This window comes from Anopheles arabiensis, chromosome 3 (assembly GCF_016920715.1).
Source record: "Anopheles arabiensis isolate DONGOLA chromosome 3, AaraD3, whole genome shotgun sequence".
Classification (NCBI taxonomy): domain Eukaryota; kingdom Metazoa; phylum Arthropoda; class Insecta; order Diptera; family Culicidae; genus Anopheles; species Anopheles arabiensis.
Window position 1 is genome coordinate 33,281,879 of NC_053518.1, and position 26,495 is coordinate 33,308,373.

Sequence of the window (26,495 nt, forward strand, 5' to 3'; positions counted from 1 at the left end):
TGATGCCTCCGGGGCTTTTCGGACGGGTGTTCGTGGAATGGAATCTTACCCATTTTTGATATTGGGAATTAGTTGCTAATGCTTTATCAGTAGTTTTCAAGATTTCTAATGCACTGGAATTAAGATCGGTAGATACTCTTCTTATCATCCATCGTCCCTATTTCTAGTGTGAGCTAAGATCGTACCAATTCAACAGTTCAATAATGGAGTGCATTTTGATTGATATGAATCGGTATGAACTCAATCCTAGAGTTGCTGACGAGGTACTGGCTGACGCCTTGTATATGCCCCCCTCGTCAGAACACAGTTGTTTGATCAGTGATACCAAACTGATATGCCGTCCCGAATAGATGGGAAATCCGAACGGGATCATGTGTGCTACTGCCCCACGGTTCATCGACCGTGCTACACGTGTGCACTGGAACTGGTCAACGTACTTCCCTTTCGGCGAAGAATTATCACCGTACCCGAAACGCTCGTCACTTCACTCTGTGAACTCACATAATCCAACATCAAAACCCATTTCCAAAAGCACCGCGTTTTGACAGGCGACAGAAAGCCTTCTGGGGTTAATTTTTCAAACAACTTCCCATGGCACACGACATCCACGAACCCGAGGGTGTCCTTAAAGGAACAAACCCGGAACTGAAAAAGCTTTCCCGGGGTGAGTGTTTGACTTTATCATAATTAGATTTTCCAATTTGGCGCTCGAGGACGATGTTGGTAGCGAGCAGGACCGGTACCGTTTTCGCCTGCATTTCTGCAATGAAAAGATCAATATGGGTTGTGACATGCTTTCGTGCTTGCTCTGCCAGGAAAGATTGTGATGATGTGGGTCGCGAACAGTGCGCGTCATACGCTCGACGATGAAACATGTTTTCATCATCCATCGTCCGTTTGATGTTTTGCCGGAATCTGTCGCTCGTTTAATGCCAAACCATTGCTGCTTTTATTCTACGATTCTTCAAAGGATGATTTTTTAAGATAACTAAACCGTATTTAGGTGCAATCATTCAAAGTGATCTAAATTCAGAATGCATTTTAGTGTCAGAAGTTCTTGACTGTTATGATAGTTATGTCCTCTACGAAACATTACAAACAACGAAAAATTGCACCAAATTATCACCATTCCTTCACTGATGCGACCTAATGCTTGCATGACTTAACTTAATTGATTTAAAATGATCCATCGTCAAGGCAGACCCCGCTCCGCTGTAGAGAGATCTGATAAATAATCACCTCTGCTAATGGCCGTGAAAAGTTCAAGCATTTGAAGCGAATCATTGCACGCTCGGAATGTACGTTCCGTTCTTCGTTACGGCAAATTATAACGCAGAAATAATGCGACAACTGCAAACTCAAGCAGACACACACACATGTAGACTGAACGTCACGCCATTGCTTTATCTTATGCACTCTTCTGTGCACAGTTGTTTATGTTTTGCATAGCTTCCGATGATGCCGAGTCTCGTGTTTCGGTTCGTTTGCACACTTCAGAAGAAGGTGGCCATGTTAGCCAATGTTAGACGAGCTGCAGATGGAAGGTGCCATTAGAATCAGCAAACATTTTACTGCATCTTGGCGTACTGTTTGGACAGCATTTATTTTCGTGCTTAAAGTGTCGCCGAGTGGCTTTAATGTTACACACTTTGTGTGCCTTTTCTCCCGACGCAGGCCCTTAATGTTTGCAACTCCAAGGCACCACAGGAATCGGTTTATCTTAAACACATTCAGACCGCGTAACTGTCACTCGGAGATCGGAGTAGTGGTTTCGACCGTCGCCACCACCACCACAAGCCATGTCCTTAGAGTGAGATAACGAAATTGTGGAAGAAAAATATGCAAATCGGTTGGAAAAACGTGCCTTTGGTTTTGGTATCTTTTGCTGCAGAGAAATGAGGGAGAACGATCCAGTTGTACCTATAAAGCATCCCTACGCCCGATGGAAAGTCCCACGCCTGAATGGTATGCAAATGGTAGTGCATCATCAAACATGGCACCCAGAACGAGGGAAGTATCACGAGGGCAAAAGAAAAAAAGAAGTTCCAGAAGACATCTAACCGAGCAGCTCCTAATTAGTCCATTCTTTCAATTCATTTCCATGTCTCCAGTGACGAGTTCAGCTTTAATCGGTTGGCTCGATGCCAGTGTAAAGCGCTTTTCACCCCCAAAAAACAGTGTCTGAATTCCCCTTGCCGACCAAAGCCGACGGTAATCCAGCAGGTTTTAGCTTAAACGGTTCAGGATATTCATCGTCTCGGTAAAATTTCCGCTCCAGAATGTCATGGAGAAAGTCGACCAATTTACAACTTTCATTCATGAAGCTTCCGGAGCCATGTTTGCAACTTCCCACCCTGCCTCCCGGCACTTCTCCGGAGCTGTCTGGCTGTTTGCACCGGCACAAAAACCGTTTCAGAATTTCCCCAACATTTTCTCATAATGCAAACGGAATGCCAAATATGCCCACTCGCCGTCGCCAATATGTGAGGAAAGTCAAACGAACGGCTAAAGAACGACTTTTTGCTCTCATTTCCTGGAGTGTGTGCAGTTTGCAGTAGAAATGTGTAGCAGCAACTCTTTCTCTCGGACTGTGTCCGGACACACACTCTTGCCACGTGTATCGTTACAGCCAACCGGCCAGCAGTGTTACCAGTGTACCACACCACAAAGAGAAACCGCCGAACAGAGTCCTCCCGGTCGGTGATCGACTTTTGTGTAAATAAAGACGCACGTTTGACCAAGCAAAACCCTCATCCGACATCCGAACCGACCTCAGTATCCGACGGGTTCGTAACGTTACAGAACAGTGTGTAAAGCCCGACCCCGGATGTGGAACAGCGTACCGCGCGAGAAGAGCCGTTGGTGTCGTGGTTTTGGGAAGTTTTCCTTTACGTTCGTCCGGCGGGCGGTGTGTTTGTATCGCTGTGTGTATCGCTGCTAATTGTGTGAACGGGCAAAGGTCCATATATAGAGAGCGTTAGCTAAGTACTTTGAACCGGGTGGGTGCATCCGGATGTATCGCTTGCTAATGGAAACCCCGGTGCCCCCGTTGTTTGGATACTCATTTACACCCAGCCAGCCCACGCTAGTGATCCACTTTTTGCGCACAAAGTGTATACCGAAGGGCATGAACTTTCTTTGGCCGTTGGGTTTTGCCAGAGCCACGAATCCGGTGCTCTTAAAGCCGCCTATGTTTGAAGGATCGTTTGCGTGGGGCGTTACTGTTTGGGAAAGGCTCGCTCGGGGGAGAGGGCAAACTGTTTAGCAAAATCCTACTCCCTCTATTAGCATGCCAGTGATTAAATTACCATAAGCGAAACGAACAAACCTCGTCAGTTTGAGCTCTGTTTGGAGCTCTTTAAAAAAAGCACACACGTCAACCAAACCTTTCCAGCCATTGTACCTCACATACCACCACAACCGCGTTCATAAATCAAAACACATGTCACCATTACGGGTGAAGTTTCATCACTCCCGGATCATACGTCCCCGCATGTGGTGGTGATTGTGGTGCTGTGATTTAAATAAATTGAAACTTGCACTCCACCGAATGTACCAACCGCGTACCAACCCCCGGGGGAGGGGTGCAAAGGCACGCGACCGAGATTCGTTCCGACCGCGATTTGGATGCAAATTTGAGACACATACTTTCGGCACAGAAGGCCCTGCTGCTGGAAGGCAAATTGGGTGTCGCAGCGCTCGCTCTCTCGCACTCACCGTTCTGCTTTCTTCGCGATCAATCAGCTGGGAGCATGTGCAGAGCGCCAGGGCAGAGCGCTAACTTAATTCAATTAAGTTAGATTAATCAAATTCTTATTCAAACTGAAAGCGAGCAATCTGTCCTGTTGCGTGTTCCCTGTGTGCTAGAAATCGGTCCACACCGATGCAAGAGTGCTTTTGCTGCAGTCCCTGGCCCCCTTTTGCAAATTGTCTATCAAATGTTCAAATCATCCTAGCCAAACAATAAACGGCACCCCACGAAAAGCACACAATAACCGCACGACGGTGACGGCCATACCACATTGAGACATTAAAGTTAATCGGTCGTCTTCGTTTTGTACCGGAACGAAGCGAGCAAGAACGATATGGTATGGTTGATGGTTGGCTGAACGTTGTGCACATTTCCGGTCGGAATGCAATTTGTACTCCTCCGTACCGGTCTCACTTGGGAGCGGGCCGTCGTGGTCCCGGGACGGTCGGTGGTTTGATTAATTGGATTAAAGCCAATTTCACTCTCGGGTGTTGATAATTATTTGCAAATAATCTAATTGTTTCCAATCGACAAGACCCGAGAGCGCATCATATCGACGGAGCACGGTGAAATGTGACGGTGATGTATCTTGTGGTAGCGTTGTATGTGTGACATATTGATTTGTTGTACCTGCCCACTACCCATAGGGAAGAACAATCAGAATCAGTTGGGAAGGTTATTTCGTAGATGATGTTTCAATAAATTGCACTTCTTAATTGGAAATTATTGAATTCACTTCGCTATCCTAAAGTTACGATGTCTTTACTTATTCAAGAGAGCATTAAAATGGCATTCTCAAGAACTCCCCAACTTCATTCCATCCAACACTCTCCTCCCAAAAAAGACCGAAGAACGAAACTTAAAGGACATGACGCAACTTTGATGGTGAAAGTACCACTTAGGGAAATTTTCACTTTCACAATATGCTGCCAAAAAATCTCCCAATCGTAGTCTTGTGTATAATATCTTCGATTCGATTTCATTTTTATACCACTCCGCTTCTACCATCAGGAAGAAACGTTTCTCTTTCATTTGAAAAATTGCATCAAAACCCCGAAAGCAGGAAACATTCATCATAGTGCTAGTGGGGATCCCTCCGAGCGACGTCCGACCAAGGGACGCGTGATTTAGCATTCAAACTCAAACTGCTGGAACGAAAACAGCAGCACCCAACAATAAATACGATAACCATCGTTGAGCTTCTGCCCCATTCGTGGTGGAGTTTCGCAAAGCAAGATTCCCTGGTTGAGAGGGGTTGAGGTTTTATTGGTCCTACCGCCATAATGTATCCTCACAATGAACCGTGACCTTTCTCCGGAGGAGACGCTCACTATCTCTCCCACCCATTCGAAGGCATCGTTTCCGGTTGAAGTTAAACGCAAAACGCAAATGCCTGCCTCCCGTCCGGGTATCTGCAAAAAAAACCCTGACCTTCCCTGTGGCGGCGAAAGCGAAAGCCCTTCCCGGTTTCTGGAGAGTGTGATAAAACCCCACCGACGATCACGCCGCCGCAGCAGCAGCAGTTGGATAGAAAATTCCTTCTGCTGGTCACACATTTATGGTGGCTATAATTTTAATTTTATTGTCACATTTTATAACCGCCAATTCATCGTGTCTGAGTACGCTTCATACTGCCCGGGCAAGATAGGGTGCAAAGATTCACGCCAACGGGCTAGAACGGAGTTCACGATACATAAAGTTACAGGAAATGTGTGTCCAGGAATAAAACGGTGAGTGGTTAAAAACGAGACATCTCCAATCACTGTCTGTGTGTGTGTGTGTGTGTGTGTATGTGCCATCTTCTCCAATAATGAGTTTGGGTTCAACCTCATCGCCGCATATCTTTCTGAAGCATCCCTTTCTCCAACAGACGGGTTTAATTGCAGACAGCCCTGTCATTAAAAACGAATCCAAACGAAAGCACGCACCCGCCGGGTGAGGTTTTGTGGTTTGTTTTGCAAATTAACGTGTCTCGGGGGCCTTGCTTCTTCTGAATTAGCCATTTTGCTCATCAAAATCCACATTAAATGAGATGTCACGATGTGCAGCCTTCAGCGAAACATCCGCAGGCATTAAACTTAATTCTAGTAATCGAGAAGAGTGATGCTTCCTCAATTTGGATTGTTCCACTGGAAGGCAATCCTCGAGGCTAAAGACTCTTTTGTATCTGAAAAGAGAAAGTGTTGGTTTGTCTAACGGGATCATTCAAATGATACCTCGATCTATCATTCTTATGACTAGAATGTTCTAAAGTGTGTAATAAAGCGAACCTCAGAAAGTGATACTTGATGGTGCTGATTATTGCTCTCGATTTCGTGGCCTTAGTGTCGTGTCATTAGCGTCTCCCAAAAAAACATGATGCGTAGGGAGACTCTTTGATGTGTTCAACATAACCGGTTTGTGAGGTTCACGCCCGTTACCTTAGCAAGGGGCCTGCAATCTAGCGGTAGTTTCCTCAAGATATTGATCACCTCAATCCGCCCTGTGATTTGTTCGTCTCCGTTCTTGCTGCTTTTCACTTTTTAATCAAATTAAGATTCATTCTCGATGCCGTACTGAGCCTAGCGGCAGGTTTCAACGTCACGCTTTCACTCGCCCGCTCGAGCGTCTTTCAAAAAGACGCTCGTTAGCTACCAAAAACCAGAATCATCATGATGTTCTTCTCCATTGCAGCAGCAGCATCGTTGCCCTTTTGTTCATTCTGCTGCCCTCACCAAGAGGAGACCCCAAACCGAAATTGACCGTAAATGATGAGATTTAACGGTTCGTTTACTTTCGGTTATTGAACTCTCCGTCTTCTTCCACCTGTGTACGCGCACCTGGTTGGATAGGGGCAAAACGGAAGACAGAGTGCGCACTACATGGCGATCCACTTCGCCAACGCCATGCTCAAAGTTCCAGTTGCAGGGGCGAGATGTTTGATAGGATTTCATAGAATCTGTAATCTTCAAAGCCGCGCTTTATAAAGCTTAGCACGAGCGTAAGAGTGACAGAAAGAGAGACAGAAAGAGAGAGAGAGAGAGAGAGAGAGAGAGAGAGAGAGAGAGAGAGAGAGAGAGAGAGAGAGAGCATATCGAGTAATTCTATTTTGACAAATGTGTCCCTGACAAAGAGCTACAAATTGAACAATAAAACATTGGAATTCATGCATTTTGTGAAGTGATCTTGCATCTACCCCCTTTTCTTCCCATTTCATAATGGACCCTTAATAGCACCGATCTTCATTTAGGATTAAACGCGCTTGCACCGTGGTTCCGATGTCCGTGCATCCTACGCATTCTTCATCCTACACAAGTTGACTATTTGGTAAAAAAAAACCTGTAACCGTCTCCGCGGGAAAAGGGCGTCCGGGATCAGAAATGGTGTATCGTAAATGAACACGTCGCTTTGGTTGATTTATGCTGCTTTAATAGCATCGATTTCATCGACCGATGATCGCGATCGACGAGCGCAGGGCACTCCGAAAGTGGGGAGTGCAACAATGCGCATGCCGATGAATAAATATGTTACAGGGAGAGATCATCATTTTGGGAGGGTTTTGGAATGGATTTATAATGGGCGTTTGCATTCTTCAGATCAAGATGCGTGTTTTTGGAATTTAAACCCTTGTTGATAAATATGTACAAAAGAAAGTTTGTATCACAAACATCCAATCACTGTAATCCCGTCGGGGAAGTTTTGTTATGTGATCTTCAACTTTATCTGCTATAAGAACGATCGCTTTTAACTTATTCTCGACTCCAATAGAGTTTTTGTTGTCCAAGTCTTCCAATGACTAGACTGTAATCGATGCGACAGCTACAAAAGTGTTAAAATAAGTTTAAAAATTGTTTGTAATCCATTCCCTGTTATTCGGTTCCAGTATGCAGTTTGTTGAAGTCTGTTTTGTATTTGTCGTGTACGTGACAGTCTGGTTGGATTTTTGCAGGAAAACTTTTGCTGCTCCCGCTACGTAAAAATACGTTACATTCTTTTGTGATGTTATTTAGCTTTTCACTGCCCGAAAGCTAGTTGACATGGACACTGCTGTTCCGGCTTTTTCCATTCGTTTTCCACTCGCAAATAACTTTCCGTCGCCGAATACATTCGTGCACGGTGTTTGTCGTTTGTTGTCTACACTGGTATCCGCATAACTATTCGAAATGTAACTCGAACGAAGTAAAGATAACTTCTGCCCTCTCGCGTTTACTTGTTTACATCCCGCAAGGTTAGCGCAACAACACCAGGGCCACCAGCATCAGGCTGTCTTTGTGCATACCACAGCTTGCAGCTTGCAGAGCGCTGGTGTGTGCCGCCGGAACACTTGCAAAGAAGCGAGGATGAGGATGATAACTTTCAAACGGGCAGAAATAAAACCAGAACACTTGAGACATCGTCACAGAAAATCGGTAACTGTAACGATCTTCGCTCCCGGTGCCGCTTCGCCGACACAAAGTTTGGCGCACCAAGTGGGAAATAAAGCACTCGTCGTGACGCGATGGTCGTGCCGTCGGTGGTCGCGTGAAGACTGTTTTCGCTTTTAATTAAAACTTGTACAATTTTAAAATGTTTTAATTGATAAAACTCGACCCATTCCCGCCTGGTGGGCCAAATGCAGTCACCGAGCGGGCCGATAGTTTCCTGCTCGGGGCAGCACAGCTACACCTCAACCTCCGCCGTAGAGCCCTAGAATGCCGGAAGAACTTTTGCAAACACGGTGGAACGGGATTTCTTTTTCAACTCCTCCGCTTCCTATAATTCAACTATAATTGCACTGGAGGCGCGTGAAAAGAGGCACTTCTTGCTGCTTGTTCGTCCTAGCTTAGCTCCTCTCTCCGCTTCCTCCTCTCTCTCCCTCCTAAACCCCCAATACTTATTCCTTTCCCCTTTATCGCATCGCAGGCAAAGAGTGCGACAATTAGAGAATCTGTTTCGTGAGTAAATAAGCACAGGCGTGAACACTGCGAGCGTTGCTGTGCAGGGAAATTTAAATTAATTAATTCGTTTACTTAAGAAGTGGTACTTCCCTCCTCCACTGGAAGGGATGAAATTCATCATCCTCACCATCAGCATCAACATCATCAACATCCCACGACACAGAATAATCGTACAACCATGATCCATTACACCACCGTCGCCGCCACCGCCAGAATAGTGTCTCGGGCTGGCACTACTTGTTGGGCTGAAAGTTGTTACAAGTAATTTGAGCCAACTCTTCCGGCACCGGTTCGTCTTCCACCGCACCGCATCGCACGAAATGAAGAAATGTCTCGTTAAACTGACACCACGGATGAATGAGTTAAGAGTTTATTGGACCAGGAAAGTAAGGTTTCTGGCTTCCAGGCGTCTGCCATCTGCGGAGAAAAGGTCCCTTTCGAACGGCTAGAACCATCGCAGAAAGTGTTGAAAGTCAATCATCATTGCTGTGGTGTGTAGTGTAGGGGGTACGAAACGAAGAACCACTACAAACTTGTGATTGATTGCTCGGTTGTTTTGTCCGTCGTGGCTGGTAGATTTGATTGTGGCAATTAAAACGTAAATGCAGCTGCCATTTTGTTCTGAGGCTGATGAGGAGAAGGAGTTATGCAATTTGCTGGTTGGTTGGTTTGAATATTCTGAAGCAAGTCAGCGATAACAAGAAGCTTTATGCTAATTTCGCGTAAATTTTAATCCAAATAATTATTAGTTTAAAGAACGTTTTAAAATTTTATAAATAACTCAAAGTATATAAAGGTCCTTTAGCTACAATTGGGGCAATTTCGTAAAGGCATGAAATTTCCCCTTCCTTAAACCAATGCTCGATGTCATTTGTTCGTTCGCACCTCATCGACATAGTGTTGACGTTTGATTCGTGTACACTAGGCGATCGAATTCCACCTCTCGGGGCGCGTGATTTGTGATATGCCAAGGTAGGACGTTCAGCTCATCGCCCGGTACACGGACCCACCCCTTCTTCTTCTTCTTCTTCTTCTTCTTCTTCTTCTTGGGTGGACAGAATTTATCGACACCCATAGCATTAGCAAAAGGCATGGTTAATGGTTCCGGCGAAAGAAAAGTGTCGTTCGATCGATTCTCGCCCTTTGGTTGTTTCGTAATGTGCAATAAAAATTTCGTAATTTCACAGCGCATAACTCTTTTGCTCCGTGGTGTGTCGGTGTCTACACTCGACGACAAGCGAAGAATTACACAAACACAGAGCTCCACATCCACCGACATTGGCGTGTGAAAATCGAAACCGAAACGACGGCCAAAGCCCTACGGTTCAATGATCGCCGTTTCGATCGCGAATCGATGGACAAGTTGGTGGCGACGCTGTGGTGGCCTTGGTGAGTTTAGATGCATTGCAAAAACCATCTTCCACTGCCGTCGTGGCGACGTGTTCGTTTAATTGCAACGCATTTGGACGGAGGAAGTGTGTGGAAAAAGCCGCATAAAACTGCCGGAGAATGCCTTTCAGCTTCTAATTCATTTCCGTGCAGGGTATGCTTATGTGCCTTTATGTGAGGTTAAAATTCAATTTCCGGCACAATTTCCTCCGGCACAGAAGTCGTTGCAGGCAGGCAGGTTTTGTGGCACACAATTAGTGTGGCACACGATTTATCGATTGATATGCAAATCTGAGCACTTTCCCAAGTGGTTTCCTGCTCCTCTTCTTCCTTTGTGTAGCTGTGTGTAGTTCCAGGAGATAACATCACACAGCTATGATTAATGGTACGAAAGACATTCCTCTTGACGGGCATGATGCCCTCCTGTCGTCGGTTCGTAGCTTGTCTTACCGACATCACGGAAACATCTTGCAAGAAACTTCATTAGTTTGCCTGTGTGTGTGTGCATGTGTTTGACTTTTATCACGTGTTCGCATTGGAAAAGTGCAAAAGCAGCATCAGACGCTTGAACCCGTGTGTGTGTATGTGTGGCCTTTTCGGACGTTCCCGAAGCTCACGTGCCGTCCATAAATCATGCAACCAAATGGTGCCGAATTTCTAATAAAACACAATTTTCACTCAAATATTGAACCCTCCCGTGCAAGTAAGCACCGGTCTTGGGAGTCCCTCTTGGGTGTGAGAAGCATCGAGGCATGCCACATTTTCACATTTTTCGATCTTTCGGGAAGGACCATCCCCAAAAGCACCGAGCGCGTTTGTTGGATCCATTTCCGGGTGTGTCGTCCCGCGCTGTTCGATCATAAATTTTCATAAATTTCGTACTATATCAACGTCGGATGTTCAGGGCGAACTGTGACCAATGGTCACGGAACTCTCTCTGTGTGTGTGTTTTTTATTCTCCACATAGAGAAGGATGTTGTAGCATCTCTCGAGCTTACGTGTGCGTTTGATGATGATGCAGCAGTGTTTCAACACTGTGCAGCGATGCTTTCATAACACACCCCACAAGACACAACCGGAAATCAAAGCTTCCAAAAACGTTGTGAAATGCAATTCATAACGGTCCCAAAGGGCGTCCGGGATTGCAAACCGTCCCCAAAAAAAAGTATGAGATAACGTCGTTACTAGTTTAGTCGCATGATGATGCCTTTAGAGAGCCCACTTTAGGGAAATGCTGGGTATGGGAGAAGCTCTAGGCAGGAAGAAGGTAACATCTTGAAAAAAAAACTTTTATCAAACATCTAGCAGGAGAGGAAAAAATCTACAAGTTCAGAAGAAATGGCAAAAAGTCTTCTCCCCAAAAAAACTGTCCCCACTCGAACAACTTCCCCAAAATGGAGAACATACGCCAAAGCAAAAATCTGCCAAAAACGGATGTGAGATATTGGGAGAAGCACAACATTTGAATAAATCATACCGACGATAGCATTGCCAGGATTGGAATTCTGGCTTTCCATTTGATTCCTTCCGGTGGAATCTACGTTCTTCCAGACATCCATTCTAATGCCCGCAAAAAACGAAGCGCAGTCTGTGTTTTTATCCTCTGATTTGTTACTTTCCCGAATCGAATCGAACCGATGATAAGAACGAATAACATCGCTGATCAGTGTTTCAAGTTCCGGCGCACTTAAAGCACTTCTAGTGTATGAAACACTTTCGGTGCAATTTTCTTCCTTCTTGGATTGAGTCCTAAAAGCAAGAATTAAATATTTAAAGCACTTGCCTAGCTTTGTGGTGTGTGAGTGTTCGTGTTTTGTATATTTGTTGAGATCCGTTCAACTCGCAAACGAGGGACAAATGTACTGTTGCCTGGCGAGCCAATCAATTGTGGTGTGCTCATTTGACCGGTTGGTTAATTTTGGTCTACTTGCTGCTCGTAGTAGTGATGTGAGTAATCAAATTCCAGTCCTTAGGTTTGGGAATAGATACATCTGCAGTGCTCTCAACACAGTGAGCTTGCACAAAAAGTGTTTAAAATAAAGCAGTTTGTATGTTATAAACCAAGTCAGGTAGTGCTACTGGAAGTATCTCAATTGCATCCTCACATCCCCTCATCAGTGCAGCGCAAAGAATGGGTACTTAAAGCTCACTCAACCGATTTGCTTCGTTCGCTTGGGCTCTGCCAACACCTCTGCCATTCATTTGGCAGCTTTGCACTGTTAGCACTTCATTTACTGATCTCGGGTACGCTCCACTCCACCTCTCTCGGGGAGTGTGGACAATCTCCCGGAAAAGCTTCATTTTCCGCATACGCAGACAGTGGCGCAGTCTGGCAGCATCAGCCGGAATCCATCCCAATCGCTGATGCAGCATTGCCCCGTCACAATGAGGATGATACTACTGCAGCCAGCCAGCCAGCCAGTGTTTGAGGCAGCGTGTGGCAGGCCAGTCGGTGAAACTATTTATTTATTCATGCATGCATGTCTCTTTATTTATCTTTTCCGTCGATTTCGTCGAGCACACAGTGTATGTGTGTGTGTATGCCTGACAATGATACAGAAATCTGGCAATAGACAGAGTGTGTGTATACGTCAGGGATAGTGCTAGTGGTCAGTGGTTATAGTCTGGTATTTATAATATTTCCCCTCTCCCTCTTCTTCTTCTCCACACAGTGATTTACGGCCAACGTCGCTGGAGAAAAGCCAGGAAATCTGTCGGCTGCGCATCTACGAGGTGTACGCGTGGGGTGGCCCGCTGGTCTTTGCCGGCGTGGCGGCGATTCTGGACAACCTGCCGGACAGCAACGATACGTACTTGAGGCCACGCTTTGGTGAAGCAAAATGCTGGTTCTACGGTAAGTGCAAACCACCGAACATGGGGTATATAATCTAACCATCAAATTCCAAACAAATACACACCGCCCCAGCCCGGAACTAAATTCCAACGTCAACGGCATCATCATCATTGACGGCTCGGGTGAAGTACCTTGGTGCCCACATCCTCAAGGCGTACGTTCAGTCCCGTTAGACATCGATGCATCAATGACGCACGGCACAGCAATCAAACCGACTAACATTTCATTTCATTATGTTAATTATACGAACCAATATGAAGGCGTTGTGCCCACACACACACGCACGCCCACAGGAAGCCTTTGGAGAAGCGTAAGCGCCTTGAGCCTTACTTGAGGGCGTACTCCAGCACAGATAGCATTGTGCCACTAGGTTAGTGGCTTCGATTCCATTTTCACGACCAATATTTACCACCAACATCTCTGTCTCGGGGTGGAGCGTTTAGATACCGAGACCGGTGAGATGGAAGCGGAAGCGAAGGATTAAATTACTTCCGCCACAGGAAGCAAGTGAGCCTTTGAACCGGGCTCGGGCTACGGGGTTTTATGTGGGCTCCAACTGCTTCAATCCCACTCCTTTCCGTGCATGTGCATTCATCAATGTCGACTCCAGTGTGCCACTGGTTTTGCTGCAATTTGCTGAGCATCCATGAGGAAGCAGAATGCCTTTGTTGTTGGTTGCTCATCATGAGCATCATCCCCCAAAACCGCAAACGCCGCCGTTCTCCAAAAGATGACGAATGTCTAGACGGAACGGGTTTCCTGCCGCCTCTGCCCTTTGTAGGAATGCTTGACGGCATGACGTGGGACTTCAAATGCATTCCGACGTTTGCACTCTGCAAGCAGCTTCTGCCGATCGTTTGGCCTGCACAGCTTAAACCAAGCGTGATGGACATGAACGGAAGCATGAAAGCAATCCAAACAGGACTGGCGGATGAGACGGTGGGCGATGGTGTCTATTAGAAAGCATCTTCGCTTTGATTGACCACAACAAACAATCATCCACACTAATTTCCCAGATTGGGTAGAGAAAGTAAGCGTATCATCCAGCGGGTTTACAGGCTTTCGGCATCAACGATCGGTGTTGGTTACAGTTAAAATCAATTAAAATTGCACATACTTTCTGTGGAAGCGCCCTTCGCCTGTTATCACCTTTCAAGCACGCAATGCTTTTAGGCTTTGCACTGAATATTTCAAATGTGTGTATATCTTCATTTGAGACAACTCCTAGGCCGAGGCTTTCTGGTAGCACATGCATAGTGTAGGTGAACAAAGAACGACTTTATATCGATCCATTCGGATTCTTTGGAGAGAAAGGCAGCAATGCTTTGATATTTTTCCAGGAAATATGTACTTGCCTTACCTCCAAACATTCATCGCAACGCAAAACTTGTTGTTCTGTTGAGTGTAGAGTATGCAAAATTAATGACTAAAAGAGAGTGTAGTGTGTGTCTTTCGTCCTTTCCAACTGGAAAAGTTGTTCGTTATCAGTGACTATTCGACAAAACATTTAGGCTTGAACAGAGTCATCTCGTACGTTTGCGTATCTTCATGTTAGGATCGTCGAACTGTGCATACACAACTTTCGCAATTATTAATTTAATGGCAAAATTGGGCATGCTATGCAGCAGGACAAAAGGAGAAAATCTTCTCTATGAGAGTAAATAGACGAATGATAAAGAGTTTATCGATTTTGAAACTCTTATCGCTTTTCAAATATTCTTCACACGAGTGTCATTTAAACTTGCGTTGTTCTGGATTGTGTTCAATGCTAATAATTAAACCTCTTTCACCACAATCCTTTACTATAAAGAAGTGGTTTTATAGTGTTATAATTCAATCTGTAGTTGTGTGTATCCATCAGAATGAAGCATTATCCTTGATCAGCTGCAAGGACGCCGGCAATGGGTTTCGTATTCACTATGATTGCCTATCTCACACCGGAACACACAAGCACAAGTGAAACTACTGAGACTATCTTGAACTGCATTCAACGTGCTCTCATGGTCGATAATTACCGAGGCACATGGGTTATTTTATCTAATCCATCTCCATCCCGGAACCACTCAGAACGCTTGCTATAGTACCGAGCTGGGGCTTAATGGCTAAAGCAGCAGTAGGTGCTGAAAACGTCCCAAGGCTAACCACCAGAGTGAAAGGAGAACGAAGACTCAATCGTTGCCCGTTGAAATGGAAATCAATCTCCAATTTATCACTCCTGACATCATCTCCCACGCTCGGAATGCTCCCGGGGTCCCAGTGTCTGATGGCAAATTGTGCACTGATGTCTACGATAACTACAGTGGACTTGCCGGTAGACCAGCAATCGGCAGCCCGAGGAGTTATCAATTATGGAGGGAAATCGAAGTACTTATCAATATTCAATCGATGTCTTTCACTCCACCCAGGTAACGACGATGTCCGACGTGAAGCAGCCCTCGAGACGATGAGGCGCTCTTAGATTGCAGATTGGCTGTATCCTTTGTAGCAGGTTTATGTTATTCATGGCAACACACACACACACAACAACTCCCGTAGGAGGAGAATTAGGCAATTTGATTGGATATCATATTAACATGCGATGACATAAATCATTCCATTAGAAGAACTACACGCTCAGATTGATGCACAGAGCGCATACATGAATAGTAATAAGCGAGATAACGCCGTCTGTGGCATCCTCCAATCAACCCTGCCGAGACGCGCCCGTGTTTATTTTTATTTTCCCCTTCATTAACCAATTTTCTTCAACAATGTCGCTGTTTGATGCATTAAAAAGGTGACATGAATTATTGCTCAACGCTCGATGCCTGCCGTAGAGGCAGTGCTAAAGCGGGGATTTGCCACTGGTGGTGGTACCCCAATGGAGCCATCGATTTCGCTAACCTGTTGTAAGACGCGCTCTGCTCCAACTCCAATCGTAAAAGCTGCATCAGACGCTGTTTGCTTGGAAAGCCTGCTGGAGCTAAGAAATCACACCGGGTCTTGCCGTTTGCTTGTCGGCCTTTTGCATGTCGTGCTGCCTTTTAATTAAACCCGGGCGCACAGCCTTTTTGTCGCCGGTGTCGATCGCTGTTGAGTTGCTTATTGCACCACCGACAGGCGGCTGGGAATGAAGTGGACGGTGTATTGAAGTTTTATTGCCCGCTGGCCAGATTTGCTACTGCTGCTGGTGGTGGTGCTGTTGCTTGTGTTGCTGCTCGGGTGTATCTAGCTTCCGTTTTCCCTGACTACTCGCTCACTCTCCGCCGCTTGCAGAAAGCCAATTTGCACCGATAAAAAGTACGAAGTGAAGGTGTTTGGGAGGGTTGGCAGTCCGTACCGAATGCAACCTGAGCTGAGGGATGCTAATCAAAACGCTTGCGGCCATCGTAATTGGCAGCGAGAGAGCAGGAGAGAGAGAGTCAGCTATCGAAGTCTATCGAACCAGTCCCCAGGTCTGGTTGCACATCGTGTCCAGTTAATGTGTCCATGCACAAGGGAGCAGGTCTATCGGCAGCCTGGCGAAGCGGCGGCTTCGTACCACTTGGTATTGGGAAGTGTAATTTAAATCAAATTATGCGATAAATCTCGTTGCCTCCACCACCGCTCCTCCGGTGGTGAGAAATTGCGTGAGAAAGTGAAAATTACGAAACCACATGTCGGGAGCTTGGTCAGCCCTGCCCGGGAAACCGAAGGAATAGAGCTGTGCGTCTCGTATCGATCGGTATCGCTGGGGCGCCGGCCATCGATCGAGCTGTACGAGCCGCCGTAGCCTTGAAACGTTACAGGCGGCATTAAAAACCACACACATCCGACTGGTCGGTGCTTGGTGAAGCGGTGAATCCTCGTTAGTTCAATGACACTCGCCTCGATCGCACCCGCACACACACACACACACCCGGGGAAATAAATCAGCCAACATCGGCATGCCGGGAGCATAAAATATTTCTCACCTCGGAACACACGGAGTACACGGATCCGGGCGAAGCATGGACACACTGAACGGCGAATGTTGCGAAAGGTTAAGATCTCTTGTACACCTCGTACGCTTGTGTTCCGTGCTCTTTCCTCTGAGTGGTAGGTCACGAGTTTTACACGGCCAGATTTTTCGGATGTTACTACGGGCAAGTTGTCGGTAAGCAAACACAAACCACCACCACCAACCAGGGGTCAAACCAGCAGACCAGCAACGGGAAGAAATTCGAACCAAATCGTGCCCACCTCGCGTCTAGTGATCGTAGTCCAAGGAAAGCAAAAAGAAAAAGAATAAACAGCAAAATAAATCAGCCCTCTTCGGAAGGGTCCATGCGGGGAGACGGGGGGAGAAAGCGTTGGCAGCTAAAATCAGTGGTCCAGCAACAGCAAAACAAAACGGACAAACACATTTCTCGCCTAATAAATATGTCCGCGATTCTCCCGATACACCCAGGGTACGTGACGACAAGCGGAGCAGTACACCTCCACCAGGAGACCGTCGAGATCCCATGTCAACCTCTCTACCCGATCCCTCGTAGGTTCTTCATAGGAAGAGTTTATAAATTTGCTCCGACAACCTCCCCAAAATCAGTTCGACATCGACCACTCGAGACAACGGTATCCTCGCAGCATGTTGCTCGCGCGGGTGGAGAAAGAATTTCCGAGCAATCTGCAAACTTAATCCGACAAACCCTGTTCCTTCAATCCCGTCCTGTTTCGAGGGTGGATGTGAGGTAAAATAGTAAAATCATTCTCCACCCGCCCTATCGAACAAGGTTTGCGGGAGGTTATCTTCCTCTCACTCTCCCATTCCCATTTACCCAGTGATTTCTTCGTCCTCTGTGGCCGTATAATTTGATTTGTCTTTGGCCGGAACCGACACGACGACACACAACGACGACGACCATTAAAGCCGGATTTTGACGACGGAACGAAACTGGATCGTTGCCAACGACGACGACGATGATGATGAGGATGACGAGCACGAGATCGTCCCGAATCTCTTGTTGAACATGAACGCGCAGCAGTCGGGGGGGGTCGGGACGAGTGTGTACGAGTTTTTGATTATGTTCCATCGAATGTCTGTTATTTCTGCCTATTTAGTTGGTCGTTCCAGCTGGTAGCTCTAGTGTCGTTTTTCTGCCAGCATAGACTGTTGGGTTTGTTTGATGAAGTCGTTGATTGTTGGCAGTGAGAAGTTTGTCTTCACATTTTGGAACATTGATTTTATATTTACATTTTCAACATTGACAGATCATGATATTGTTTAAGATCTCAATATTTATTCAATGAGAAAATAGAGCCCAATAACTTAGTTTCCCATTATTATCGGAAGTTAGCAACTTATTCATCAACCTCAACATCCTTCAACGATTCCGCATCCCGCCGGGCGAGTTTTGGCGGTAAAACGTGTCAAGAGCTGTCCCCGCAAAACGAATGGATTATAAATATGTGCCTGATGATGTTCAAACATTCGCATTCGTTTTTGGCATCCAGAGACCACCCGGAGAGGATGAAAGGAGTATATACAAATCGTGTTGAAAATTGGATGCAGTTCTCGCACGATGTCAACAAGAAAGTTGAATGCATACATCGGAGTAGTGGCGTTATTTTTCCCCTTTTTCGTTTGCTGTTTCGTTGGAAAATGGTTGACATTTTCCGATGCTTCAGCTGACATCCAAAACTGGCAAACATATTGACAAATTGGTACAGCAGCGCGCACTGCACTGGATAAATATCGAGAACTCGAGCGCTCTCTCTCCTGGTCGCAAATCACGCTTCCTTCTTCCTACGCTGCTCGCTGCAGCTGCAGTGGTTAATTCGATCAGCAACGATGCTGGAAAGTTTATTTGTCCACCACCACCACCGCCGGCTGTGAAGGTTGTAGGATGGTGTCAACATACACACAGAGTTTGACCATTTCGAACCCACTTTGGCATGAATAAATGAACAGAGACAATTCGTGGGGCCGTTTGTCCGTTTGTGTGTGGTCTTCGTCACAATGAATCCTCGTCGATAACACGTTCATACGCTTGCTTGATTTTTCCCACCAATGCTTTCCCCTGATCGAGTGTGGTTGATTTATGTCAACTTCGAGTACTCGCATCCGGATTTGCAGGGCACGTGTGGCGACCGGACATAATTGAATTATTCTGCTGCGCGGGGAAGAAGAATTTGCTGATGTGCAGATTAAAACACCGTACCACCGTGTTTTTTGTGGGATTTGGAATATTGAGCTTTATGTGTGATGTCGATGTGTTGGGATGTTTTCATCACATTTAAAGGATTATTCTATTTTAAGTCCATCAGTCTTTTTTCATGAAAAAAATGTCTTCAAATTGATATTTCTTGACCAGTTTTGCATGAATTTTAATATCCAGTACATCAGCAACATGTAGCCACGCAGAAGTACTTCCTGATCTGCGCTAAAACGCTTTGGAAATAGATTATATCCTTCCAGCTTGGAGTGGAGAGCTGCCAGCAAAAGCTGCCTTTCATCCCAGACAGTGGCCAGGGTATACTGCAGCACTTGGCAATTTGCTGGCACGCTCTCAGACGCCGGTGCAATGCGGAACATCGGCGTTTTTTTGTATCGCCCATTGCACTCGTAATTATGAGCAACATCATTCAGCTGTTAGCTAACGATATCCGTACCGGATGGTAGTGGTCGTTTATCTTCCCCCCTTGCAAAAAAAAAGCCAAAGGACCACGCGAGCACTGGGTGTAATTATAACTTTAGAAAATTAATACAATCTCCAAGCCGTTGGTCCGCTAAACGGGGAGGCAATGGAAGAACTTTACGGTGTGAGGAAAAGTCATACTTTCTTCTGCTCGGAGTCGCATTTTGTAGTGCAAACATCCCACATAAAAGGGGTTTTCTGTGAGTCTCTGTGCACAGAACTCGAATGCGTTCGCTGGCGTACAATCTGGGTGAGCTGGGAGTCAATTATTTAATCATGATTTATTCATCACCTTTCACTGTTTTTTTCCTCCACTGCAAAACCTCAAAGCGAACGGGAGAGAGGGAGAATGTTTTTACGGATTAAATCGATCATTTGTACCGCTCTAGTAGTCGGTACAAATGCGCCACCGTGGTCGGTGGGATGGCGGAAGTATTTACGCATTAAATGGAAGAGCAATATTCATCCCGACGTGGGCAAGTAACTGGCCCGCTTGCTGCAAGGAGCATCCGACAGAGGAACCGGAGGATGGTTGATAGTGGTGTGCGATACGGGTATTTGCGATTCGTTGCGACCGGTGGCGGCGGCAGTGGCGGAGAATTTGCGATCATTATGCATCAGAATTAACATAATTATAATTGTTAATTGAGCAACTTCATTACCGCGAATTAAAGCGTTTTCGAGATGCATCGGGATTAAGTGGACACAAAGATTATCATAAGAGGGGTATCGGTTGTGGGCAGAGGAGGTAGGTGTATCTCTTGTTGGATGGTAGAAAAAATGTGTGTAATTAATTTTCAATTATGCATCAAAATGGGATTAATTTATGAGCCTGATGGAGGACGTACTGGTTTGAAAGGAAATCTTCGATTTATCGAATTCATCTTTGATTGGAGCTAAATACGATTTCGAGGGTAATTTCTAGATCGATAACTTTGCCTACACCATGCTCCCTCTGTTTCAAATCACTTTAAATGCCTCTAATCGGAGGTTAATTTGTCTAATTGCCCCATGGTGTACGATTCAGATTTAATGTGCTTTCACAATCAAAAGCACCAACGATGTATCTCCAAACGCCAAATAAGTCTCGCACAGTTTATTGTGCCAAGGTATTGTGCGCATATAAAGCAATAAAAAGTAATCCCCATAACAGCAGCAGCAACAGCAGCAAAAGGTGCACACACTGAATTTATGACGCAAACGATAATGTGACAATAAAACGAATTCCCTTCACCCGAATCGACCGCCACACCTTGGTTGGGGTTTCTACTGCTCGACAAAGACTTCAAGAATGCATCTCACGTTCACATTCGAATCAACAGTCGGCCCGCAATGTTTAGGCACGCTGCTGGTTTGTTATGCTGATTATGTTTACCCTACCCCTCCGCTTCTTCGGTGCCTTTTCTAGAAGGTGATTTTGAGCGATTTTCAAACCTCAAACCAAAACGGCGTCCACCTTCTTCAAGAAAAGAAAAGACATAAAAAGAGTGGTACGACCCAGAGCGTTTATCGCATGTGCAGATCGAACCGTGCAGATCGCTCGGAGAGTTTAGCAGGCGTACCACAATCAATCATGCCATTGTTTTGAACGGGGATTTGGGCTTTTACTGAGTTTTGCCCGCAATGTGGAGCTGCCGCTTTATCTCATTGTGTGCTGCTTTTATTACTGTTCCCTTTCTTCCAATGTTGGGCGCTTTTGTGTAGATGCTTTCCCTTTTCGCTGTTAACGATCGTTCAGGATCGGGGCGCTTATCGATCTGGGAGTTATGTTACCGATGTGAATGGGTTTGCGATTATCACATACATATCTCTATTTTGTATGGGATAAAGCCACCCCAAAATCCTAAATCACATGTAATAAATGTAGGTTGAGGTGGGTTAGAAAGAATCAAGCGAGGGAGAAATCTTTGACGTGAAATCTTTGACACGGACATCCCTGGGGCGGGGGAACAACTCCTCCTTTCTTTTTCGCTAATCGGAGGTTTGGAAGTTATACTCGAAGCGAGAAAGGAGGCATTTGTTAATGTTGTTGGACATTTCAAAGTGGATTGCTCGTGCTTAGAGTTGAAGATATTAGCGAGAAGTTGTATCAGAACATTGCCTAAATTAAGGCGTATACATTACTTCCGTAACAGTCCGTCAGGGAAGTGTTTTCAACCATTTTAGAAACCATTTTAGAAAGACAAATCACAATTGGATGCTTCCTCTTTTGTTTCCCATTTATGGTAGAACCGTTTTGAGAAAACACATAAATCAACGATGATAATGGTTCACGCTGTTTCAAACAACCCCAAGACCAGGCCTACCCCACACGTGGATAGACCGAACGGACAGAATGAATGGTACAAGCTTGTTTTCACGTCGGTGCGATCTTCAATTAGCACCTGGTTCCACCGGCTTCCAACCCGAAAAAAGCAGGCCATACAAAGCATACAGCACACAAAAATGTGCTAATCTATTGCCGCTCTTCCTTCGCTCAGCTTTCTTTCGCGAATCGTTGCGGTCTAATTTGCATGTAAAAGGGGAACAACCCGGGCGAAGAGAAATCGGCAGCTCGCGGCCACGATTAATAAGATTACTAATCACTCCGCACAGTAGAGCAGTTGTAAAACTGATGCGATGCGATTTCTTCCCCTGTGAGCGCATTCTTTAGGCCGATAAGCGGAACGATCTGCTTGTCATTTGGGGAGCGCAAGATTGGACAGATGTCGTTTTGGTTGGCTGTGGCGCGGTGTGTTCGGGATATCCGATTGAATTGATGTTTGTTTTCGCGCGATGCTGATGAAGTTGCTTTTCATCGCTGTTTTTATTGTGTGGAATCAAAAACCTGCAAGACCGGATCCGATTGATATTAAAGTTCGGAGCAAAAAAGCAATAGGATAATAACTTTTAGGGAACATTTTTACCCTGGGAAGTTTATCCAGCGACTGTACACTCACAAAAAAGAACAGCAGAAAATAGCAAATATTGCCACCCCAAAAATCCACCCATACCCGTTGATTGATAGAAAATGACTCGTGATATTTTGCCAGCTTCTCTTTTTGCTTCACAGCACCGACCGCTTGCTAAGGGGGCTATTGCTGGGAGGGTTAAACTTTGCACCACCAGGAATGGAACGTTTAATTTCTAGCCAACGACAGTGTGCGTGTGAGTGTGTATGTCGTTTCAGAAAAGTTTGCACAAGGTAAAAACTTAAATTGAGTTCGCAAACACGGCGCAACGTTCGTCGTGTGTGAAGAATTTAATTAAAGCTTATGACGTGTTCTGCGTTGTCTATTGTGGAGCGCTTTAATTTAAAATTTTGCTCCGTTTTTCATGCATTTGGCTTTATGCGGAACTGCAGAGGGTAAGCATGTACGTTTAAAGAACATTTGCTGAGCTCTAGGATATTTGTTTTATAAGATGAAATTGATGTTTATTCAGTAGTGGACAGCTTGTCCTGTCCGTAGAAATTAAATTAAGTTCAATCTTTTTTGTGATTATTTAATTTCATTACATTGTGTATAAATATAATCCAAAAACGACCATCATAACAACGATCCAACAAGGCCGCCGAATTGTTTACTTCTGTACATTCTAAAACTGGATTTCACTTCATCGCATGTCTAGCACAAATAATTTCTTCTGTATCATGTACAACCTAGGCCCTTTAAGTTCCAAATATACCAATTTTCACCATTCTCACAGTAAGATAACGATACGTTTTGCGAAACATTGCGACACGGCCACCCCGTCCAATCGCATGCGATGATAAAGAGATACACCACACGAATACCTCACAAATTGCTATTTTCGACCGCGGTCGGCCCTGTTGAAGATTCCTTCATAATTTGCTGGAATACATCAACCGGGAAGGGAATTCGCAGTTCCCAGAATTACCCCAAAAAAAAGATGAACCAAGATCTGTCGCAACCCTTTTGCTGTGTCTCACATCGAGACAGTTTGTCATTCAGTGGCCGTATGCGTATTCGACTGACACTGAGCAAACCAGACGGACGTAAACGGGCGCACAACCACGCGGGGAAAGGGAAGGAACCCACAAGACACACGTTATTCGCTCCGTTGTAATCGCTCCGGTGGGAAATGGGTCATGAAGTCAGTGAGTTCGGCAAAAGGGTGTGTGTGTGTGTGTGGTTTTTCGTTTTCGTTTTCGACCCCGATGCTCCTGGTACACATGCAAACGCACGATGAACGATCTTTTTTCACAGATTGTATGCCCGCGTCTCTGCCCATATACTCGCAGGCCGCACATCCGGTGTTTTTCTGAGGTCTGTTGCGCCCGTGGCCAGAGATCGTAATTATCCGCACGTTTTCAGAATTTCCAAACTGTTTGCTCTTGAGCTGTTGCTTTTGTTTTCCTTTTTTGCCGGGTTGTTGCAGACAAATTATTACAACCACCGTAATGAGTAATGGTTGAGGGGGAATTGAGACGGGATTGGAAGGATTTTTCGAATTTTCTGTGCAGTCGTCCACAGATGATGTGAATAATTTTCAACACCCGTCAACAGGCGTTTATGGCATTAAAGAAGTTGACACAACACTGGGAACAAGTTTTCAATATCAAAAGCGTACGAGGAACAGATTCAACACGTTACTCCAAGACGAAGCATACCTTCCTTATCGAGTGCTTGAAGTCTCCCAATGCCGGATATCCTCTACTCCGATGTATCAAGCCTTAAAAAGGTAGAACTATCTGCAAACTATGCAATCTAAATGCAAATTGTTGCTTTCAAATGGCTATGGCAAAAAAGCTACGTTGCGCCACACACTCGCTTTGATCACGACCAATTCAATGGTGCCGTAAAGAAATTGAATACTGCTTCCTGAGTCCGCATTCTGAGCGGGAGGAAACATTGCTCCAAACGTGCCATAAAAATGGTTCAGAAGCACTCACAATCATATCGTATTGTGTTTAGATCACGAGCTCCTTGCCGTGCTCCAAGAAATAGCAATTGCACGGTTGGTCTGGTGAACTGTTGCTTTTTTGATAGATATTAGAGAGAAAAAGAAAAAAACCCAGTCTGCTCTACATCAAACCGGAACCTCATCTGATTTTCTGCCTGAATAAACTAACACAAAATGTGCGCTGCTCACAAATGGAGACTTTCGTGGAGGGTTTTCAAATGTGCCAGAATAAAAAAAAACTACCAAAAACCTCATCTCAACCACAGGAACAACTCTGCTCTTGTGAAGAGAAGAAATGGCACACAATTTCGTATAAACAAAAACATCCATTTTCCAATGGTCTAGAAAAAACAAAAGCTCCCGCAGCACAATCGTGCAATCGATTCGAAGGAACAGACGCAGGAACTGATCGCATTAATGTGCAAAATTTCGGGTTTGAAATGACGGGCGAATATTTACGATGTGATTCCTTTTGGTTGTGGTGGGACTAGCCGCCATTCTCAGCTCAGGGGAAAAAAGGAGTTGCGTTTTAGTTTAAATGATAACGGACCCTCTCTCGTGGTGATTTGTTGAAATTTCCATTTCTTCTTCGCGAGAGGTTTATTTTTGACCCCGTCATCATTACTCGCCGTGAGGCCCGTCCCGTCCATTGCATCAGAACAAAAATTGCCTAGATCTCGATTACATTACATCCGCTTTTTGACGCTCCACCTCAGATGGAGGCCTAATTTTAAGAAGAAACCATTCGTGATCCCTTGCCATATTGTTTGAGTTGTCTTTGAGCTCTCTTTTTCAACGCGATCACGCATTACTTTCCCCAAAAAAATCCCTCACCCGCACACGGGATGAATAGCTTCAGGGGTACTTGTTAATGGATCCGGAAGAGGATGTTGCCACAACCTCACCGGACCGCGCACACGTTCTCATAGCATAGAGGCATAGAGACCCGAAGATAAACGACGAAACTGTTCGTCGACAACACAGGTCAGCCCCCGTCGTACAATGTGCGAAAAGTGAAATTTGTTTTTGCATTCCCATCCGTCCCCCGGGTATGTGTTGCGCTCTGCGTCTCCCCCTTTGGAGGCGCAAACGCAAACGTAAAGAGTCCGTCCGTCCGACCGTCCAGTTTCTTGACGATCACGGCCATACTGATAGCTGCCGCCCGGGTATAAGGGCAAACAAACGCGCAGGCGGCCCAAGATCGTGCGGCGGGGCTCGCATACATTTGACACCAATCCGCGGAGCCAAAGCTGTCAATCAAAGCCGGCGTGCGGATGGAAAACAGCACCGCAGCAGATCACACCGGGAACAACGACTACGACCCGGGTTGTAGCAACTACAATAAAAAAAACGAGAAGAAAATGGGAATAAAAAACGAGCAACCCGCAGCATCGGGGTGAACGATGTGCGATAGCTCTTGGAAAAGAGCATGAATGAACAAACAAGTAAAGATTAGAGCACCACCACGGTACTACCACGGTGTACACCAAGACGCGGAAGATCGCCGGTGGTTTGTTTTAGAAGAGAAACGCGGAGCGAAACACCCCGGGAGTTCGGCTGGGAGGTGGTTGGTGTCGTCGGTCCATTTGATGGGGCAGCATCGAGATGGAATATGCGACTACGGCAACGACGGTGACGAGCAAATAAGTGATGCTGCACATTAAAAATAGAAACGTATTCATGGCCATGATTCATAAATAATGGTGGATTTTGGGTCGCCGATGGTGTGTCTGTGTGATGGATCGACAGACACGGTCAACAGAGAGAACCGTGCGTTCGATGTGGAGGGTGAGGGGTGGGGTGTTGGGTATTATGCTTGAAATCAATTACATCGATAAAGTGTACGTAATGAATAATGAGGAAGAGCAGAGAGAAATGGGCAACTGTTGTTTGTTTCAATTTAATTAACAGCTTTGCGATTTTCATAGAGCTGCAGGAATATTTTCCTATAAAACTGTGATTTAAATTATGCATTTGTGTAACAATTCAAAGGCTTTTCATAATGTATGCGTCGTACAAGGGATTTAATTGCAATCGATGCATAG

The 26,495-nt window shown here is 45.5% G+C and overlaps 1 protein-coding gene across 4 annotated transcripts in view; it reads left to right on the top strand.

Annotated features, from left to right (window-relative positions):
• LOC120901509 (probable G-protein coupled receptor Mth-like 1) overlaps window positions 1–26,495 on the top strand; it is a 153,079-nt gene that overhangs the window by 110,671 nt on the left and 15,913 nt on the right. For all 4 annotated transcript variants that reach the window (XM_040309517.1, XM_040309516.1, XM_040309519.1 and 1 more), the window contains exon 5: window positions 12,729–12,910. In XM_040309517.1, the coding sequence (XP_040165451.1) occupies window positions 12,729–12,910 (182 nt within the window). The remainder of the gene's footprint in view (window positions 1–12,728; window positions 12,911–26,495) is intronic.